The 14,070-nt window shown below is 50.2% G+C and overlaps 1 protein-coding gene across 1 annotated transcript in view; it reads left to right on the top strand.

Annotated features, from left to right (window-relative positions):
* ITGB5 (integrin subunit beta 5) overlaps positions 1-13,773 on the top strand; it is a 63,714-nt gene extending 49,941 nt beyond the window's left edge. The window contains exons 11-15 of the mRNA XM_087733565.1: positions 6,591-6,813; positions 7,513-7,616; positions 11,161-11,277; positions 12,438-12,604; positions 13,183-13,773. Of these exons, the coding sequence (XP_087589691.1) occupies positions 6,591-6,813; positions 7,513-7,616; positions 11,161-11,277; positions 12,438-12,604; positions 13,183-13,278 (707 nt within the window). The 3' untranslated portion in view covers positions 13,279-13,773. The remainder of the gene's footprint in view (positions 1-6,590; positions 6,814-7,512; positions 7,617-11,160; positions 11,278-12,437; positions 12,605-13,182) is intronic.
* Positions 13,774-14,070: the final 297 nt, after the last annotated feature.

Here is a 14,070-nt window from a genome sequence, read left to right as displayed (position 1 = left end):
GGGGTGCTGAGGGGTTTTTCTGTAATGCCAGTGCTGCAAGGTGTGGGATGCTGGCAGTAACGTGGAGCTGGTGATGGGGCTTGTGGTACCCAAGGCTGAATTAGCAGCTCAAGCATGTATTTATTCCTCTAAGTTTGGTTTCATTAGTCTGTATCCCTGATGCTATTTTTGATGATTGGTGAGCTCAACCAGCGCTGAAATAAAGGCTTATTTAAAGCCTTGTCGATTCTTGGCCAAACCTGTACGCTTTGAGATATAAATATCTGTTGAAATTAATGCAATGGGAAGATGGGCAGATCCATGGTGTCTGGTGCAAATAACATACAGAAAAGCACTATTTACTTATTACTAGCCTCTTAGTGTTTGTTTTGTTGTGTCAGTATTGCGGTGTGGATAAATGAGCGTAGGCGAGCTCTCTTTTGGTGTGAATGGAGGCAGTTGGTGGATATGTTTCTGTTTACACAGGAACCTTGGACCCTTGACGTTTGTCTGTCTTTGTTTATATAGTAACCTTCTTTTCACAAGGAGGTTGTTATGCTCTGTAGGCTCCAGGAGTTGGGTATGCTCCTGCCAGCCTGCTGCCTTATTTTTTTCCTGCCAGACTGGTGTGACCCAGGGAATGGATCCTAAGCCCATCCCCACTATTTAAAATTTCCCGAGCTCTCCCTGGCTTCCCTCCGGTGCCGACCATCTGGCAGCAGGACGGCGCCACAAACCTGAGCTGTGCCGCGGGCCGGCTGCCTCGCCTTGCCTGGCCTCTTGATGTGCAGCACTGGCTGCTTTGAGTCATGGAAAGAGATTAGTGGGGAAGTCGATGATTTATTTGCCTGAGCAGGCACTGTGTCTTACCATAGCCCTTTCCCAAATGGAAAGGTCTACGTTTTCCAAGTGTTCAAAGCCTCTTCCGCTGCCCTTCCTCCTCCTACTCAAAATGTGCTGTTCCCAGAGCCTCTACTGCAGATGTCGGATGCTTTTGCTGGGAGATTGGCTGGTCTGGTACAAAACCGGTGCTCAAGCAGTGTCCCATGTTGGTAGGGTTTGAGTGCTTCTTCTTTCATAAGCAGATGGTGTTGGTGCCTTCACCCCTGGGGAGCACAAACAACATGTGGCTTCTGCACCGGGGCTCTCTGGGTGATGGGCAAAGCGGCCAGGGCTCGTTAAAGGGATGGCACCGGGGAATCTGGAAATTGCTTGCCATAACTTATTTCTCTTAGTTTGTTTTCCTGTGGGTTTTTTGTGGTTTTTTTTCAAACTGGTTGTTCAAGTAACCAAAAATGACAAAAGCACAGCATTTCGAAGGTCCTGACGCAAAGCCTGGATGTGAGCATGGAGGCACAAATATAAGTGGCTTGATTTAATGGGTACAAAATGCAGTATGACTTTTCCCCTCCCAAGTGCTGAGAAACCAAGAAACTAGCTTAAAAATCATGAGGATTTGGTTTTTTTATTGTATGGTAGGCACAACAATTTAATTTGCTAGAAGGTGGGAAAAAAAGGAGTGTTGGAGGGGCTTGTTTTCAAACCCTTTCTCCCCCTCCATAAAAGCTGGGATAATTCTTTATTTCTTTCAAAAGAAAGCTGGTATTTTTGCATAATTTTGTGGTCTCCAAAAGTAGCGGGCTTTAGGAAAACCGCTTTCTATGAAAAGATCAAGCGACAGAGCTTTTAGTGCACCAAGTTTCAGACCTCTTGGTGCAGCAGCAGTCGGTGCACTTCCTACAAGGCAAACTCAGTTATCGCAGAGGGCAGTCCCATCGAGCACTCGGCCACCACAGGGTCCCACTCTGCAGCCGGGATGAAATCAGGGTCAGAGGCTGGAAGTTTCTGCCAGAAGCTGCTATCCCGATTGCTACTTGCCGGTGACGACCCCGCTCGGGGATCGGAGCCGCGGCATGCAACACTGGTGTCGGGCTGCCAACGGGTTTGCGCAGTGCCGGGGTGAGGGCAGAGGGAACTTGGTCTGCGGCTGGCATGCCGGCGGGCAGCTGAGGGGGAGAGGCAGAGGCAGCTGGGGTGAAACGAGGATGGCTGGATGTCCTGCCAAAAACTGCCTGAGTGACAGCGAGACGTGCAGCCCAGCCGGGGTACGGCAGTGGGATGGGGATGTATTTCGGGGCGGGGAGAGAGACGGAGGGACCAGCTGGGCCGCTGGTCTCGGTGCACCTCGGTGGCCTCCTTGGGAGGAGGGTACCTCCAAGCAGTGGTGCGCCCCATGGCTCCTGCCCCACCAGAGCCCAGACTAGTCCAAACCTAGTCTGGGGACTGCTCTCCCCTGCCAGAAGCATTGTTTTCCACTGCTACACCCTCCCAGCGTGTTTCTGCAGCCTCCCTGACATGTGTTTCGTGTTAGCCCCCCCAACAATCGGGAGCTGGCTGGAAAGTATGTTATCAAATTCAGAGGGAGCATTTCATTTCCCAATTAGATCTTTTAAACATCTAAGCTTGTCTCATTTCAAGGATGAGAACAGAAGAAAACATCTCTTGTTATGTTTGGAGAACATAATTAATGTCTTTTGGCTTCACAAACCAGTAATAGAGAACATGCAAACTCAAAGGGTTCAAGGGGGTTAAAATCCGGAGTAATGTCCTGCACCATGAGACTTCTGCTGGTGCAGAGGTGTCTTGAAACACACCCTTCTCGAGGACACATTTTCGTCTTGGAAATGAAACTGGGAAGTGAAACTAGGTTCATCATTGGCGTAGTGGTGGAAGGCTTCCTGCAGGCATGATCTTACATGGCATAGAGGCTGCTTAACCAAATCAGCTCTGCGTGTGACTGTAGGATAGCCAAGAAACGTGCAGCACATTTTGCTGCGAAATACAATTACCAAGTAGCACTCTGCATGCTGCAAACCTCAGCTCTGGGTCACAGTCACCAAAAGACTCGCTGTGACCAGCATGCCATGTTGCCTTGGGGCTCCTCTCAGGTTTTGTCCTGAGCAAGAGGACAGAGTGGATTCCCATCTCCGGTGCTCCAGGTGGACGTTGAGAAGCGGGACAACTCTTGCCATGCCCATATGAGAAATGACCGTATCCCACTCACCATATTTCTTCAGTCTTCAGGCTGTGTGGGAGATGAAAGGAGAGCACCAGAAGTGGAGCTCACGGTACTTGCAGGAGAGGCCACTCTTTCAAGCTGATGCAGGCAGTGAAGATTGTAACATCTTTGCTGTTAAAGGTAAACGTGGAAATTCCCACTCTTGGCACATTCCCCATGATGAGCTTCAGCCAGTGACTTCTTGCACATTGAGCCAGTGTGGCCGAGGCAGAAAACACATTTCAATATGTTTTTAAATTTTAAGCTCCCACCCCACACTTAGTCACCCTCATATATAAGGGCTTTTTCTTCATCCCCTTCAATAAACAAAACCGTTTACTTTAAGATGCTGTTTCTTAAATTTTCCAATTGCAGTGGTTTAAGGATGCGTTATTTGGAAACAGCTGTTTCCCTTCCCTGGGACAGTCGTTCCAGGCTCCATCCCCAGCCTGCCAGGGGCTGGAAGGGACGTACAGGCTTTCTAGCCTCCTATACTGGCCTGGCACTGACGGCTCTAAAAACCGAACTGTTTCATGAGCAATAACTCTTCCAGAGATGGATTTCCAATGGATTTGCATGTTGTGCTGGGCTCTGTGGTGTCCAAGGGGGGCTGAGCTAAGGCTGACGATGCAGGGGCTCTGCCCCTCTGCCTAAGAGCAGGGAGGTGGCTCCCACCCAGGTCGTGACCATGGGGTGATGGGAATGCAATCAGCTTGCTTCTCTTGGCCCTCACAGCTAAATTCAAGCTTGAGCACATTTACTAAATGCCATATACACAGAGCCCCAATGCCAGCTGCTTTGGATTCCTTGAAATAGTGCCTGTTTAAGAAAACTGTGATTTATAGCTAATTTGGACACATGCTTTGCCATAGAGGCCCCAAACTTGCTGTGTGCAAGAGCCTGATTGCCTGAATTAATTGTGAGTAAAAGCCAGCCACCCCATTCGGTTCGCTTGCGAAGCAGAAGGTGCAGGGGGTCCCCGCTCTGCAGCTGCGCCCCGAGCAGCAGCGGTGGTGGACATAGCTGTGTCCAGGAGCTCAAAACTGGAGCTGTGTACGGAAGGGGCAAACCAAACCTGCCTGTACGGATGTGCCTGGGGAAAGGGCAAGGCTGTCGTCGTGAAAGCAAACAGAGCGAGGGATTTTTAATCTCCATCAGATGTAGGCAGGGAAGGAGGTCACCTCTAGAGATCTTGTAAACATAACCTCCTCTGTCTAGTAATGTTTGAGTTTGCAGGCTGGATCCAAAGCAAACAGGGGGAGTGCAAAAGAGACTGTAGGAGGGCAGCTTGTGATGGGCTGGGACATATGAAATGCCTTGTAAAACAGAAGGTGTTCCCATGACTTTTGGCAAGGGATATAGCCTGACAATCCACAGCCTCTCCGGTAATCTTGGGGCGATGGGAGAGGCAGGGAGATCAGTGGGTTTGTGCCGATGAAAGGAGCGTGTATATAATTTATCTTGTCTGAGGCGCTTGAGGCTGTTTCCAGTGGGAAAGCTGAGCTGTAATTAGGTTTCTGATGAGTCTCGTATACAAACCCTTCAGCTCTATAAACTATGCCTTCAAAGGCATCCCTTCTCCTAGGGACTGACCAAGGAGAAATTCGAGCAGTATTTCCAGCGAGCTGATGGATGCCTTTCTGAAACCAGATACTTGGCAGCCAGCCACTCCACTTACCGTCACTGAAAGCTTTTAAGCCTGTTGACTTTCTCAGCCCATCGCTAAACCCCATAGTTGCAAGGGGATGCTTCGGTAGAGGAAAACCATCACTGGATCAGTTTCTTCATCCGTCTCTGCTGTGAGCTGCTCTGAGCTACTCCGAGCTACTCCGAGCTACTCCCTGGGGGAGGTTCAGCTGGTCCCAGCAACCTTCATGGTACTGGCTGGGACGTAGAGGTCTTGTGTGGACACAGAAGATGGTGCTTGTTGATTTAATTTTTTTTTAAGGAGTTTTAAGGTTTTGGGGAGTACTTCTTAAGTAAAGCTGTTAGGAAAGCAGAGTAGAAAAGACCTTATGAAAGGGCAACCTGCTAGGCTTTTTGCTGCTAAACACCGGGTCCAAAACCAGCAAGGAAGCACTGCTGCATTCCCATCTTCATTTCTCTTGATGTAGACAGAGAAAGAAGAGATTAATTCGTATGAAACACCAGCCAGCCCAGTAAACACAGAAGCCCTCGCAGAAGCCCCCTCTTTTACATCAATTTGAGAGCCCAGCAGTAATACTGATCTCCGGGTCTCAGGCTCCACAGTGGGCAGGGAAGCATGGAGGAGGAGGAAACTTCTTGCTCAGTGATGTGGCCTGGAGAAGGCTCGGCTGGATGCGTGGCTTGGCCCCCCCCAATTTACTGGCACAGCAGCTCTGCTAGCAAAATCCGATGTTGTAGCAAGACTGAGCAGAAAACTGCCCGCAGTCTGGCTGTGCTGCCTCCTGTCTGGCCCACGCAGTGAGCAGCCAGATCACATTGACTCTGCCACATCCTCTGGTGCCCTAAAGTATTTGCCCAGTGTTATGCCTCTGAGACAGACACATCTGGTTTGAGAAGCAGTATTTTGAAAGCTGCTGCCAGAGACCCTTCATCAGCCTGAATATTTTTGCTATTCCAGTAGCAGTGGAAATCATGGTACTAAACTGCACATAACCCTCCTAGCTTAGCTGGAGCCTTCGGGCGGGCACACGAGTGAAGTCGAGTGATGCTTAGGAAGCGTTGGGGACTGAGTGGCAGAGATGCTGCTCGCCTTCTGCAGAGGTGGGAGGTGTAAGGCTCTGCAAAGCCCAGTTACGCAGTGCTGGGCACCAGGAGGCAGGGGTGGGGAATATTCACTCTGCAGGTAAGGAAGGCTCATGACAACACGCTGCTGAAACGTGCTCTCAGGTGTCACCGTTTGCTTGGTGGTGTCAAGCACTGAATGGGGACAAACCAGGAGGGTGCAGAAGGGCACCTTGAAAAGAAAGGGATACTTGGGAACCCTCATCTGGGAGAGGAAAAGAAGAGAGTAACAAGTTTGACACCTGGCCAGAGCATGCAGTCTCTACCAGCTAATCCTTTTTGGGCTCTGCAATAGTAGGTGGTTGTTCCTTGCGTGGACCCGCTCATTTTGCTGCCCTCCATCCACAGAAGGATGACAGTGCTACTCTGAGCGGGGATCCCAGGGGGACTTGGGGTGGAAGTCACCTCCCCCAGCTGCAGGCTGTGTCTGCTCAAAGGGAGCTGCCCTGTCCTCCCCATGGTCACCATCGCTTCTGGTACATCCCAAGGGCACTTTGTGCCCTTGTCCTGGCCACCTGGTCCCACCTAGGAAGGGAGAGGTGCACATTTGTCTTGAGCAACTATAGAGGGAAGCTGGAGGAGCTGCAAGTAGGTATATTTTTTGCTGCTAAATGTAGATAATAATTTGACATCTAGGTGTTTCCCATCGCCATCTGTTTGATGCTCTGCCAAGTAAGGTCTCTCTGGCAGCTTTTCCTGCTGGTCCCTCCTGCACAGGGGCAGCTGCAGCACCCGGCGCTGGCCCGGGATGCTGCTGATGCCTCCTCCCTGCTCTCGCCTTCAGGCCATGGAGAGTGCCACTGCGGGGAGTGCAAGTGCCACGCCGGTTACATCGGGGACAACTGCAACTGCTCCACCGAAACGGACAGCTGCGTTTCGAGCGACGGGCAGATGTGCAGCGGCAGGGGCACCTGCGTCTGTGGGAAGTGTCAGTGCACCGAGCCGGGGGCTTTTGGAGAGACGTGTGAGAAGTGTCCCACCTGCCCAGGCGTCTGTAGCACTAAAAGGTACTCACGGCGGGGGTTCAGGAGGGACTTCTCACTGGTAGAATGGGCAGCTCTGGTTCCTGGGAGACTTTTCAGCTAAGGAATTACTCCTGCTTCATTAAACAGGGTTGTTTAGCCCTAGGCAAGCCTGCTGCTGCCCAGAGCCCATGCTAAGCAACCTGAGAGTATCCCAGGCAGAGAAGCAGCAAGTGTTGCTGCCCAGGTCCTCATGGAGGTTCACATCCCCATTCATTTCCAGTGCTGTCCCGCTCTGCAGAAAAGGATGGCAACCCCAGTTTTGCTGCACCCCGAGCTGCAAACCTCCGGGCCTAGAGAGCTGCAGGCTGCAGAGGAGGGGAGGACAGGGATGACTGCCTGCCTCGCAGCGACAGAGGTGTCCTGGGCATCAGGCTCAGACTGGCACAAAGCAGCAATGCTGTCTGCCTTGATCTGAGGCAGGAGAGATTTTGCAGTAGCTGGTGTGCAGATCCTGTCATCTGAAGGGCAAACAGACCCCAAACCTACCAGCTGTTTTACACCTTCATTGAATCCACCCCTAGAATAAAAGATGCTTGGCCCTGAAGTTGCTCTTTCCTTGTGGTGCAGATGTGCAGCCTTCAGACCAACACCCAGGGAGTCCCTTTCCAAGGAGTGAATCTCTATGTTCATGCAGTGTCTGACAGGTGCTTAATCTTCCCCTCCGTGTGTCTTTTTCTACAGGGACTGCATTGAATGCAAGCTGTTTAACTCAGGAAGACTGGCTGATAACCAAACCTGCCAAAAGCACTGCAAGGATGAGATCATCACCACTGTGGATGTTCTCGGTAAGTAGGCAGCAGCAGGACTGCAGACGGTGGGAGTCAGCAACTGTGGTGTTGAACTCCTCTTAACCAGACCAAGACATATCTGTAAAGAAAGCCTCAGGGAACACCTGGTATTTAGAAATGTATGTGTGTATGAGTATGTATATGTGTATAAGTGGTACGTGTGACCCTCTCTCCAGGCTGTAATCTATATTGAAGTAAAAAACCCTTTGATTTTAAATAACATCTTACCACATCTAACCACTACCGCCAGTGCAAGGAGCGAAGAGAGTGGGCTGAGATCAGATGAGACAGATTAGATGAGCCATGAGAGAGTGCAAAAGGACAACGTGTCACCCAGAAAAGGCATTCTCTATTATTCTGAGAGCTCATCTTGGGAGGAGTGAGCTTATAAGAGAAAGCAAAGCTGTTTTGGAAATGATGAGTTCTGCTTTGGTGGAACTGACTGCTAAAAGCCCCCCCTGGCAAGCTTCTCTCCTGCCCTTTGTGTCCTCTTCTAGAGGTCACCCCACATGTGGATCCCTCAGCAGATGACTTTCTCCCCCCTTATTTTCAAGCTCCATTCTGGGAGTCCCTAGTTGCTATTTAGGGGAGTAGAGGGGATCCAAACTTGTGACAGCTTTAATCGCAATCCTGACCCTGGCCTTAGCAATACCCCTTGGAGGGAGGGATGGAGATCAAGCAGGGATAAATTACTGTCCACATCTGACATTTCTCCCTCTTCCCATAGTTTATAGAGGTAGGAGTGCTCTACCTTGCTCACCCTTTCTCTCCCTTCCTCCTGAGCTGCCTTCAGGCAATGTTTTTCCCATTGACTCCTCTGACATCCAGTGTCTAGCTTTTAAATTATGACCACTGGGGTTTCCTACCTTTCCCTTCGGGAGACTTGCTCTCATTCTCTCCGTCCTCCCTGCAGTTTACCAGGGAGTGCACGTACACCAGCACAGTGCGAGAGGTTACAAGGCACTTCCAAACCACACGAAACTCCTTCCTGATGCCTGGCTGGCCTGTGTTTCGTAGGAGCCAGCAAATACTGGGGGTTAAAGCTCAACTCTCCTGCCTGGGTGTTGCACCACACCAAAGCCAGTTTTTGTGCTGACTGCTCCCTGGGAGGTGAGGCTGAGCTGTTGTTTGCCAACCCCCTGCAAGGCTTTCAGAGAAAAACAGCCAAATTTCTGTTTTAAGACATTTTGGGGAATTATGCTTATTCTTCTGTTGAACTACTGCAGTCAGATTGCAGGTGGTGCTGAGCTCTTGGGAGCTCAAAGCACTCTGTGGCTTGGAGATCTGGGCTGATAGAGAAAGAGGTAAAGCAAAATATTCCTAGAGAAAGTGCTTGGGGACTACGAACTTCTTCATAGACAGACTCAGCCAAATCCTAGTCTTCAAGTGCTTTTGTGTTATGTAGCACATGTTAAAAGTCCCTGCTGAGAGGCCAAACGCTGATATTTGTCACAAAGACATAGGTCTGCATTGTCCTGGCAGTGGAGGATGGGACCTTCTTAAATATCGAGTTGCAATGAACACATCCTGGAAGATCCCAAGTGCCTTTTGGCTCTGGGTATGAAGCAGCCAGTGCTTCAAAGCTTTGTAGAGCAGAGGCATCTATCATTGGATTCACGAGCCAGAATGATGCCTTTTGGGAGGCTTATATGACTTGCATTGGGCTCTGCAGGATCTCCTTTGCTTCTGCAGTATTACAGTTCCATTCCTGATGGTTCCAGAGAGGAGCTTTCAACACAAGAGGAGCATGACAGGTCCAGCGCAGAGCTGAACCTGCCAACAGCACGCATCGGTGGACCTGAAAGCTCGTTGGGGCCATCACACCCCTCTCTGTGGACATGTGACCTCTGAAACCTAGTGAAGACCAACAGAGATCATTACTATCAAGACTTTAATCACTGTATCTAGCAGAATAATGGTGCGAGGATGGGATTGAAAGCTGCTGGGCCTGGAGGAACTAAGGTTTGCTGCTCAACTCAGAAGGGCATAAGTCAAGAAACATGGAAATTTTATCTATATTAATTTAATTAGTACTTTGCTTTGTAACCATCAGCACTTCTCCAGCCCTGCCTTTGATACCACTGTGTAGGTAGAGCAGGTTTTCCCGTCCCGAGGTAGGAACAGCTGAGGTTTGTCCACACCAGGAACCTCGTCAGGCAGTTGCATCTGGGCGCAGAGCTGTTGAAATGGAGGGTATTAATCTTTTGACTGAAAGCAGGTCAAAGGCATTGAAAGGAAAGACAAACAGACAGGCCAGAGATAAGGGGCTGGAATAGCAGTGATCATTAACGTGATCATTTTTCAGCATGATAGACAGGCACAGATACGAGTGAGGAGGGGAGCCATGGGAAGCATTTTCCACGTGCCTAAGCCAAGGTCACGTCTTTGCCAGCCAGTAGCACCGGGTGCCCCAATCCCTTCCTCTCCCTTCAAACTCTCAGCCCATGCAGGTCTACAGAGATGTGCTCCCGCAGAGCTACCTGGCATGGCTGGAGATGTTGCCCCACCTCCCTCCAGGCACTATCCCTGCAGCGGGGACACGCCACGAGCTGTGGCCGTGGCTCTGCTGGAATCCCCTGAAGCTAGAGCTGCAAACCTCGGATGATGGCTTTGATGAAACTTTGTAATGGCTTTTGTGAAGCAGCCTTCCTCAGGAAGCATCTTATAGTGACCAGAGCAGCGACAGGCTCTGCCTGGTGCTACGGTATGTTAAACAGGCAAGCAAACAGCGCCCGTATGGCCATGAGAATCAAGTAGTCTCATTTCTTGCAACTCCCCCATCTCCTCATCCTCCCCTCCAACCAGCTCCTCCCTTCCCCCTCCCTCCTCCCTTCCCTATTTTCCTCTTCTATCTCACTCTTTAAAAACAAACTTCTCAATCGTTTCTGGAGCTGGAGCCGCTCAGCACAGCTGGAGCATGAGCCAGCCATGGGCTGCTGCTGCTGTCCCCATCCACGTCCTCGCAGGCTGAGTCTGTGCCCCTTGCTTTGTCTTCAGCTTCCACTCTTCAAGAAATTTAGCAAATTCAGAAGAAAACGGCATTTATTGCCAAAGCAGACTTGTGCGAGGGAAGACTGTGTGCATGTGTGAGGTTGCATCTGTTTGCCATGCAACGTTTGCTGAGTGCCACATTTTCTCGAGCAGTAAGGCTGGACGCTGCTCCGTTACAATTTGACTAATTGTGATCAAACTGTGCTGCTTTCCAGGCTCGGTCCCTGTTCCTCCACTCTCTGACACCCATGGGAAGCCCTGCTCAGCTTGCAGGAGAGAATTGTGCTAATTCCTCGTATTAAACCTGCCAACTAAGTCAACCAAGTGCCATACTGCAGCCTTAGACATATGCCATTAGAAAGGGGGACTAGGTCAAAATCAGGGGAACCCATGCCATCACAAGTTGTTAGAAGGGAATTAGCTTAATAAGAAGAGGGTGTTGGAAGCATTTGTGTAAGAAATTAGGATACAAGAGTTCTGCAGTCTTTAGGAATTGTTTTTTACATATAGAAAACAAAATAAAACTCTCCAACTCTGCATCTCATTCCAGAAACGGATGACCCGAACGCGATCCTCTGTGCCTACCCGGTGAACAACTGCGTCATGAAGTTCACCTACTCGGAGCTTGCCAGTGGGAAATCCAACCTCACCGTCCTCAAAGAGCCAGGTTGGCCCTCCCTCGGGTTTCTTTTTAATAGCACAGGCTGCCTCGCAAGAGGTGACAGGCTGCTGGGGGACAGAAAGGCTGGTTTCACTGGCTGCGCAAAGGCCTGTGCCAGCAGATGAACCAGGATGATTTAAAAAAATGAGGTGTTTTACAATACTGAAACCCAGCTCCAAATGCTCCCAACTGAGTAAAAAAGGACTCTGACCAAGAGTGAAACATGCACCTGAGCCACCAGCATTGCTAGCAAGCGGCTGAAGGGCCTCCTGCCAGCTCAGGATGCTGAAATTAAACCCACTCTATTTACATTGCAAAATGCATGCCATGTACTGATTTGGTGATACAGCCACTGTGAGAAAAAATAAATCAGAAGGGGACACCTGGTGCTGCTGCTGGTTAAGTCGGGATGTTAGGAAAACCCCACACCACCTATGGATTTCTGCATTTCCAAAGCGCTAGCTCTGGTCCAGGCAGCATAAGGGCTGTGTGTCCCTGCTCCCCAGGCTGCCGCAGAACAGCTGTGCTTCCCAGCATTATTTTAATCACGTGCAATGCAGTTTTTCAAAGAAAACCCCACGTGGTGTTACAGGACAAGCTGGCGAGCACCCAGCAGTAGCTTCTCGCGATCTGCTCTGGTCCTCCGAGGCACAGGCCAGTATGGGAAAGACTGAGATACCACACGTTTTATTTTATTTGTGCTGCAGCTTGCACTTAAATGAAAGACCAGTTCATTAGCTGTCAGTTAATAGACTTATTTAAAGTGCGTAGTGATCACCTGTCTCCATGTGGGCCAGAAGCTGAGCTAGCTTTTGCCAGAGGCACCTTAACTCTCTGTGTCCCACATGGGTCTCCTGGCATTAAAACCAGGCGTCACTGTTGAACGGTGGCACTGCTTTTCCCCTGAAGAGCTACATGGTGTCCCAGCTCCAGTGACGTCCATGAGAGCTGTGCCTTTGACCTGCCTTTAGCCAGGAATTTATTTAATTTTAAAAAAATGCCTTTGGTTTCAGAGAGGACTGTTGCTTTTTTTAATTTAGTCACTGCTGCTAGCACTGCCCTGAGGTCACTTGCTCAGTGGCTGCGGTCCAAGTTGTTACATCCTAGTATCCTGATTCAGGATACACTCGCACCAGAGCTAATTCCCTTCTCCCCCTCGTTACCAGCGTGCAGCTCAGCCCCCAGCGCTGTGACGATTGTGTTGGCGGTGATCGGCAGCGTGGTGCTGATCGGCATCATCCTGCTGGGGCTCTGGAAGCTGCTTGTCACCATTCACGACAGACGGGAGTTCGACCGATTCCAGAGTGAACGCTCCCGGGCCAGATATGAAATGGTGAGTCCTGGGCTGGGGGTGCTGCTGGCGGATGGGGGGGCTATCGGGATGCGTCGGCAGCAAACAGCTCTGCAGTGATGAAGGGTGGCAGGCACGAGGGATGCAGGTGCCCGAGCCCTGCAGTGCCACACAGCAGGGCTTCAGGGTCCGGCACGTCGCACTGCCCTTCCCCTTGGCAAGTCACAAATACTCTGCAAAATTATGCCCAGCCTTTGGTTTCATCATATATTTCCTAACAGTGCTGGAGGGCTGAAAGAGGTAGGGGACCAGGGACGAAGCTCCGACTGTGGCAGCAGCCAGGTTGGTCAGGTCTACGAGGGAGCCCTTCTGGGAGGCTTTAGGTGGGGTTGCCCAGCATTTGAGGGCATCGCCTGTGCCTGCAGACAGGACAGAAGGTGGGTCTGCTGGACAAACTATGGCCAAACAACACAGCTTTTGGATCTGACATTTCAGTCAAAGCCAAATGCAGTGGTATCTCCAAATTAACTGGCAGAGGAAAGGGGGATTATGCACATTTTCACCATGACACAGACTTTGTTCCTCACCTTTGTTCTTTTTGTCTGCTCATTTCTCCAAAGGCATCCAATCCTCTCTACCGAAAGCCTATTTCCACGCATAACGTAGAGTTCACGTTCAACAAGCTCAACAAGTCTTACAACGGTACAGTTGACTGATGGGGTCTCAGCGCCTGGGACTGCTGTGGACAATTGCTTGACTCTGTGTGCTGCTTCCCCACTTGAAGATGGGATCCTCTTCAGGGGTGAGAATCCCTTACAATAGGACTGGTCGATGACCAAAGCCTGTTATTTGCACAGTAAGGAGAAAAGTCTGGTTCATTCTGGAGACACGGATGCGAAGGCAGGCTCCCTGCCTGTGCTGATGGACTCCAAGCCGTGTGCGACTCCATACCCCAGCTTTCTGGATATATTAAACCTGCCAACTAAGTCAACCAAGTGCCATATTGCAGCTTTAGACATATCCCGTTAGAAAGGGTGACTAGGTCAAAAATCAGGGGAACCCATGCCATTGCAAGTTGTTAGGGGGGGAATTAGCTTAAAAAGAAGAGGGTGTTGGAAGCATTTGTGTAAGAAATTAGGATACAAGAGTTCTGCAGTCTTTAGGAATTTTTTTTTATATAAAAAAACCAAAATAAAACTATTGTGCATATATGATGTTGTGAATAGAGTTCATTGTTTCCTTGCTGTGCCCCTCACCAAAACTGGGGCTCCCGCAAGCTGCCTGGTTGATTTATTAATAGAGCCTTATCGGTCAAAGCATGGCTATAAAAATAGGAGCTGGAGCCGCAGTGACTGTGCAGAAGGTATGTTGATTTAATGCCCTGGTGTTGACCCAGGGCAGGGAGTGCCACAAGGAGCTCCCACTCCGTGCTGGCGGCATTAAACAGATGGTAAACTGGTGGGAACCCGAGGGAAATGGGAGTTTAGGCTGAGGAAACTAAATTAAAC

The sequence above is a fragment of the Nipponia nippon genome, unplaced genomic scaffold (genome assembly GCF_047370975.1).
Source record: "Nipponia nippon isolate SJK-2023a ecotype South Korea unplaced genomic scaffold, ASM4737097v1 scaffold_5, whole genome shotgun sequence".
NCBI classification, from domain to species: domain Eukaryota; kingdom Metazoa; phylum Chordata; class Aves; order Pelecaniformes; family Threskiornithidae; genus Nipponia; species Nipponia nippon.
The sequence above is the reverse complement of the archived record's forward strand: the minus strand, read 5'-3'. Positions and strand labels throughout refer to the sequence as shown.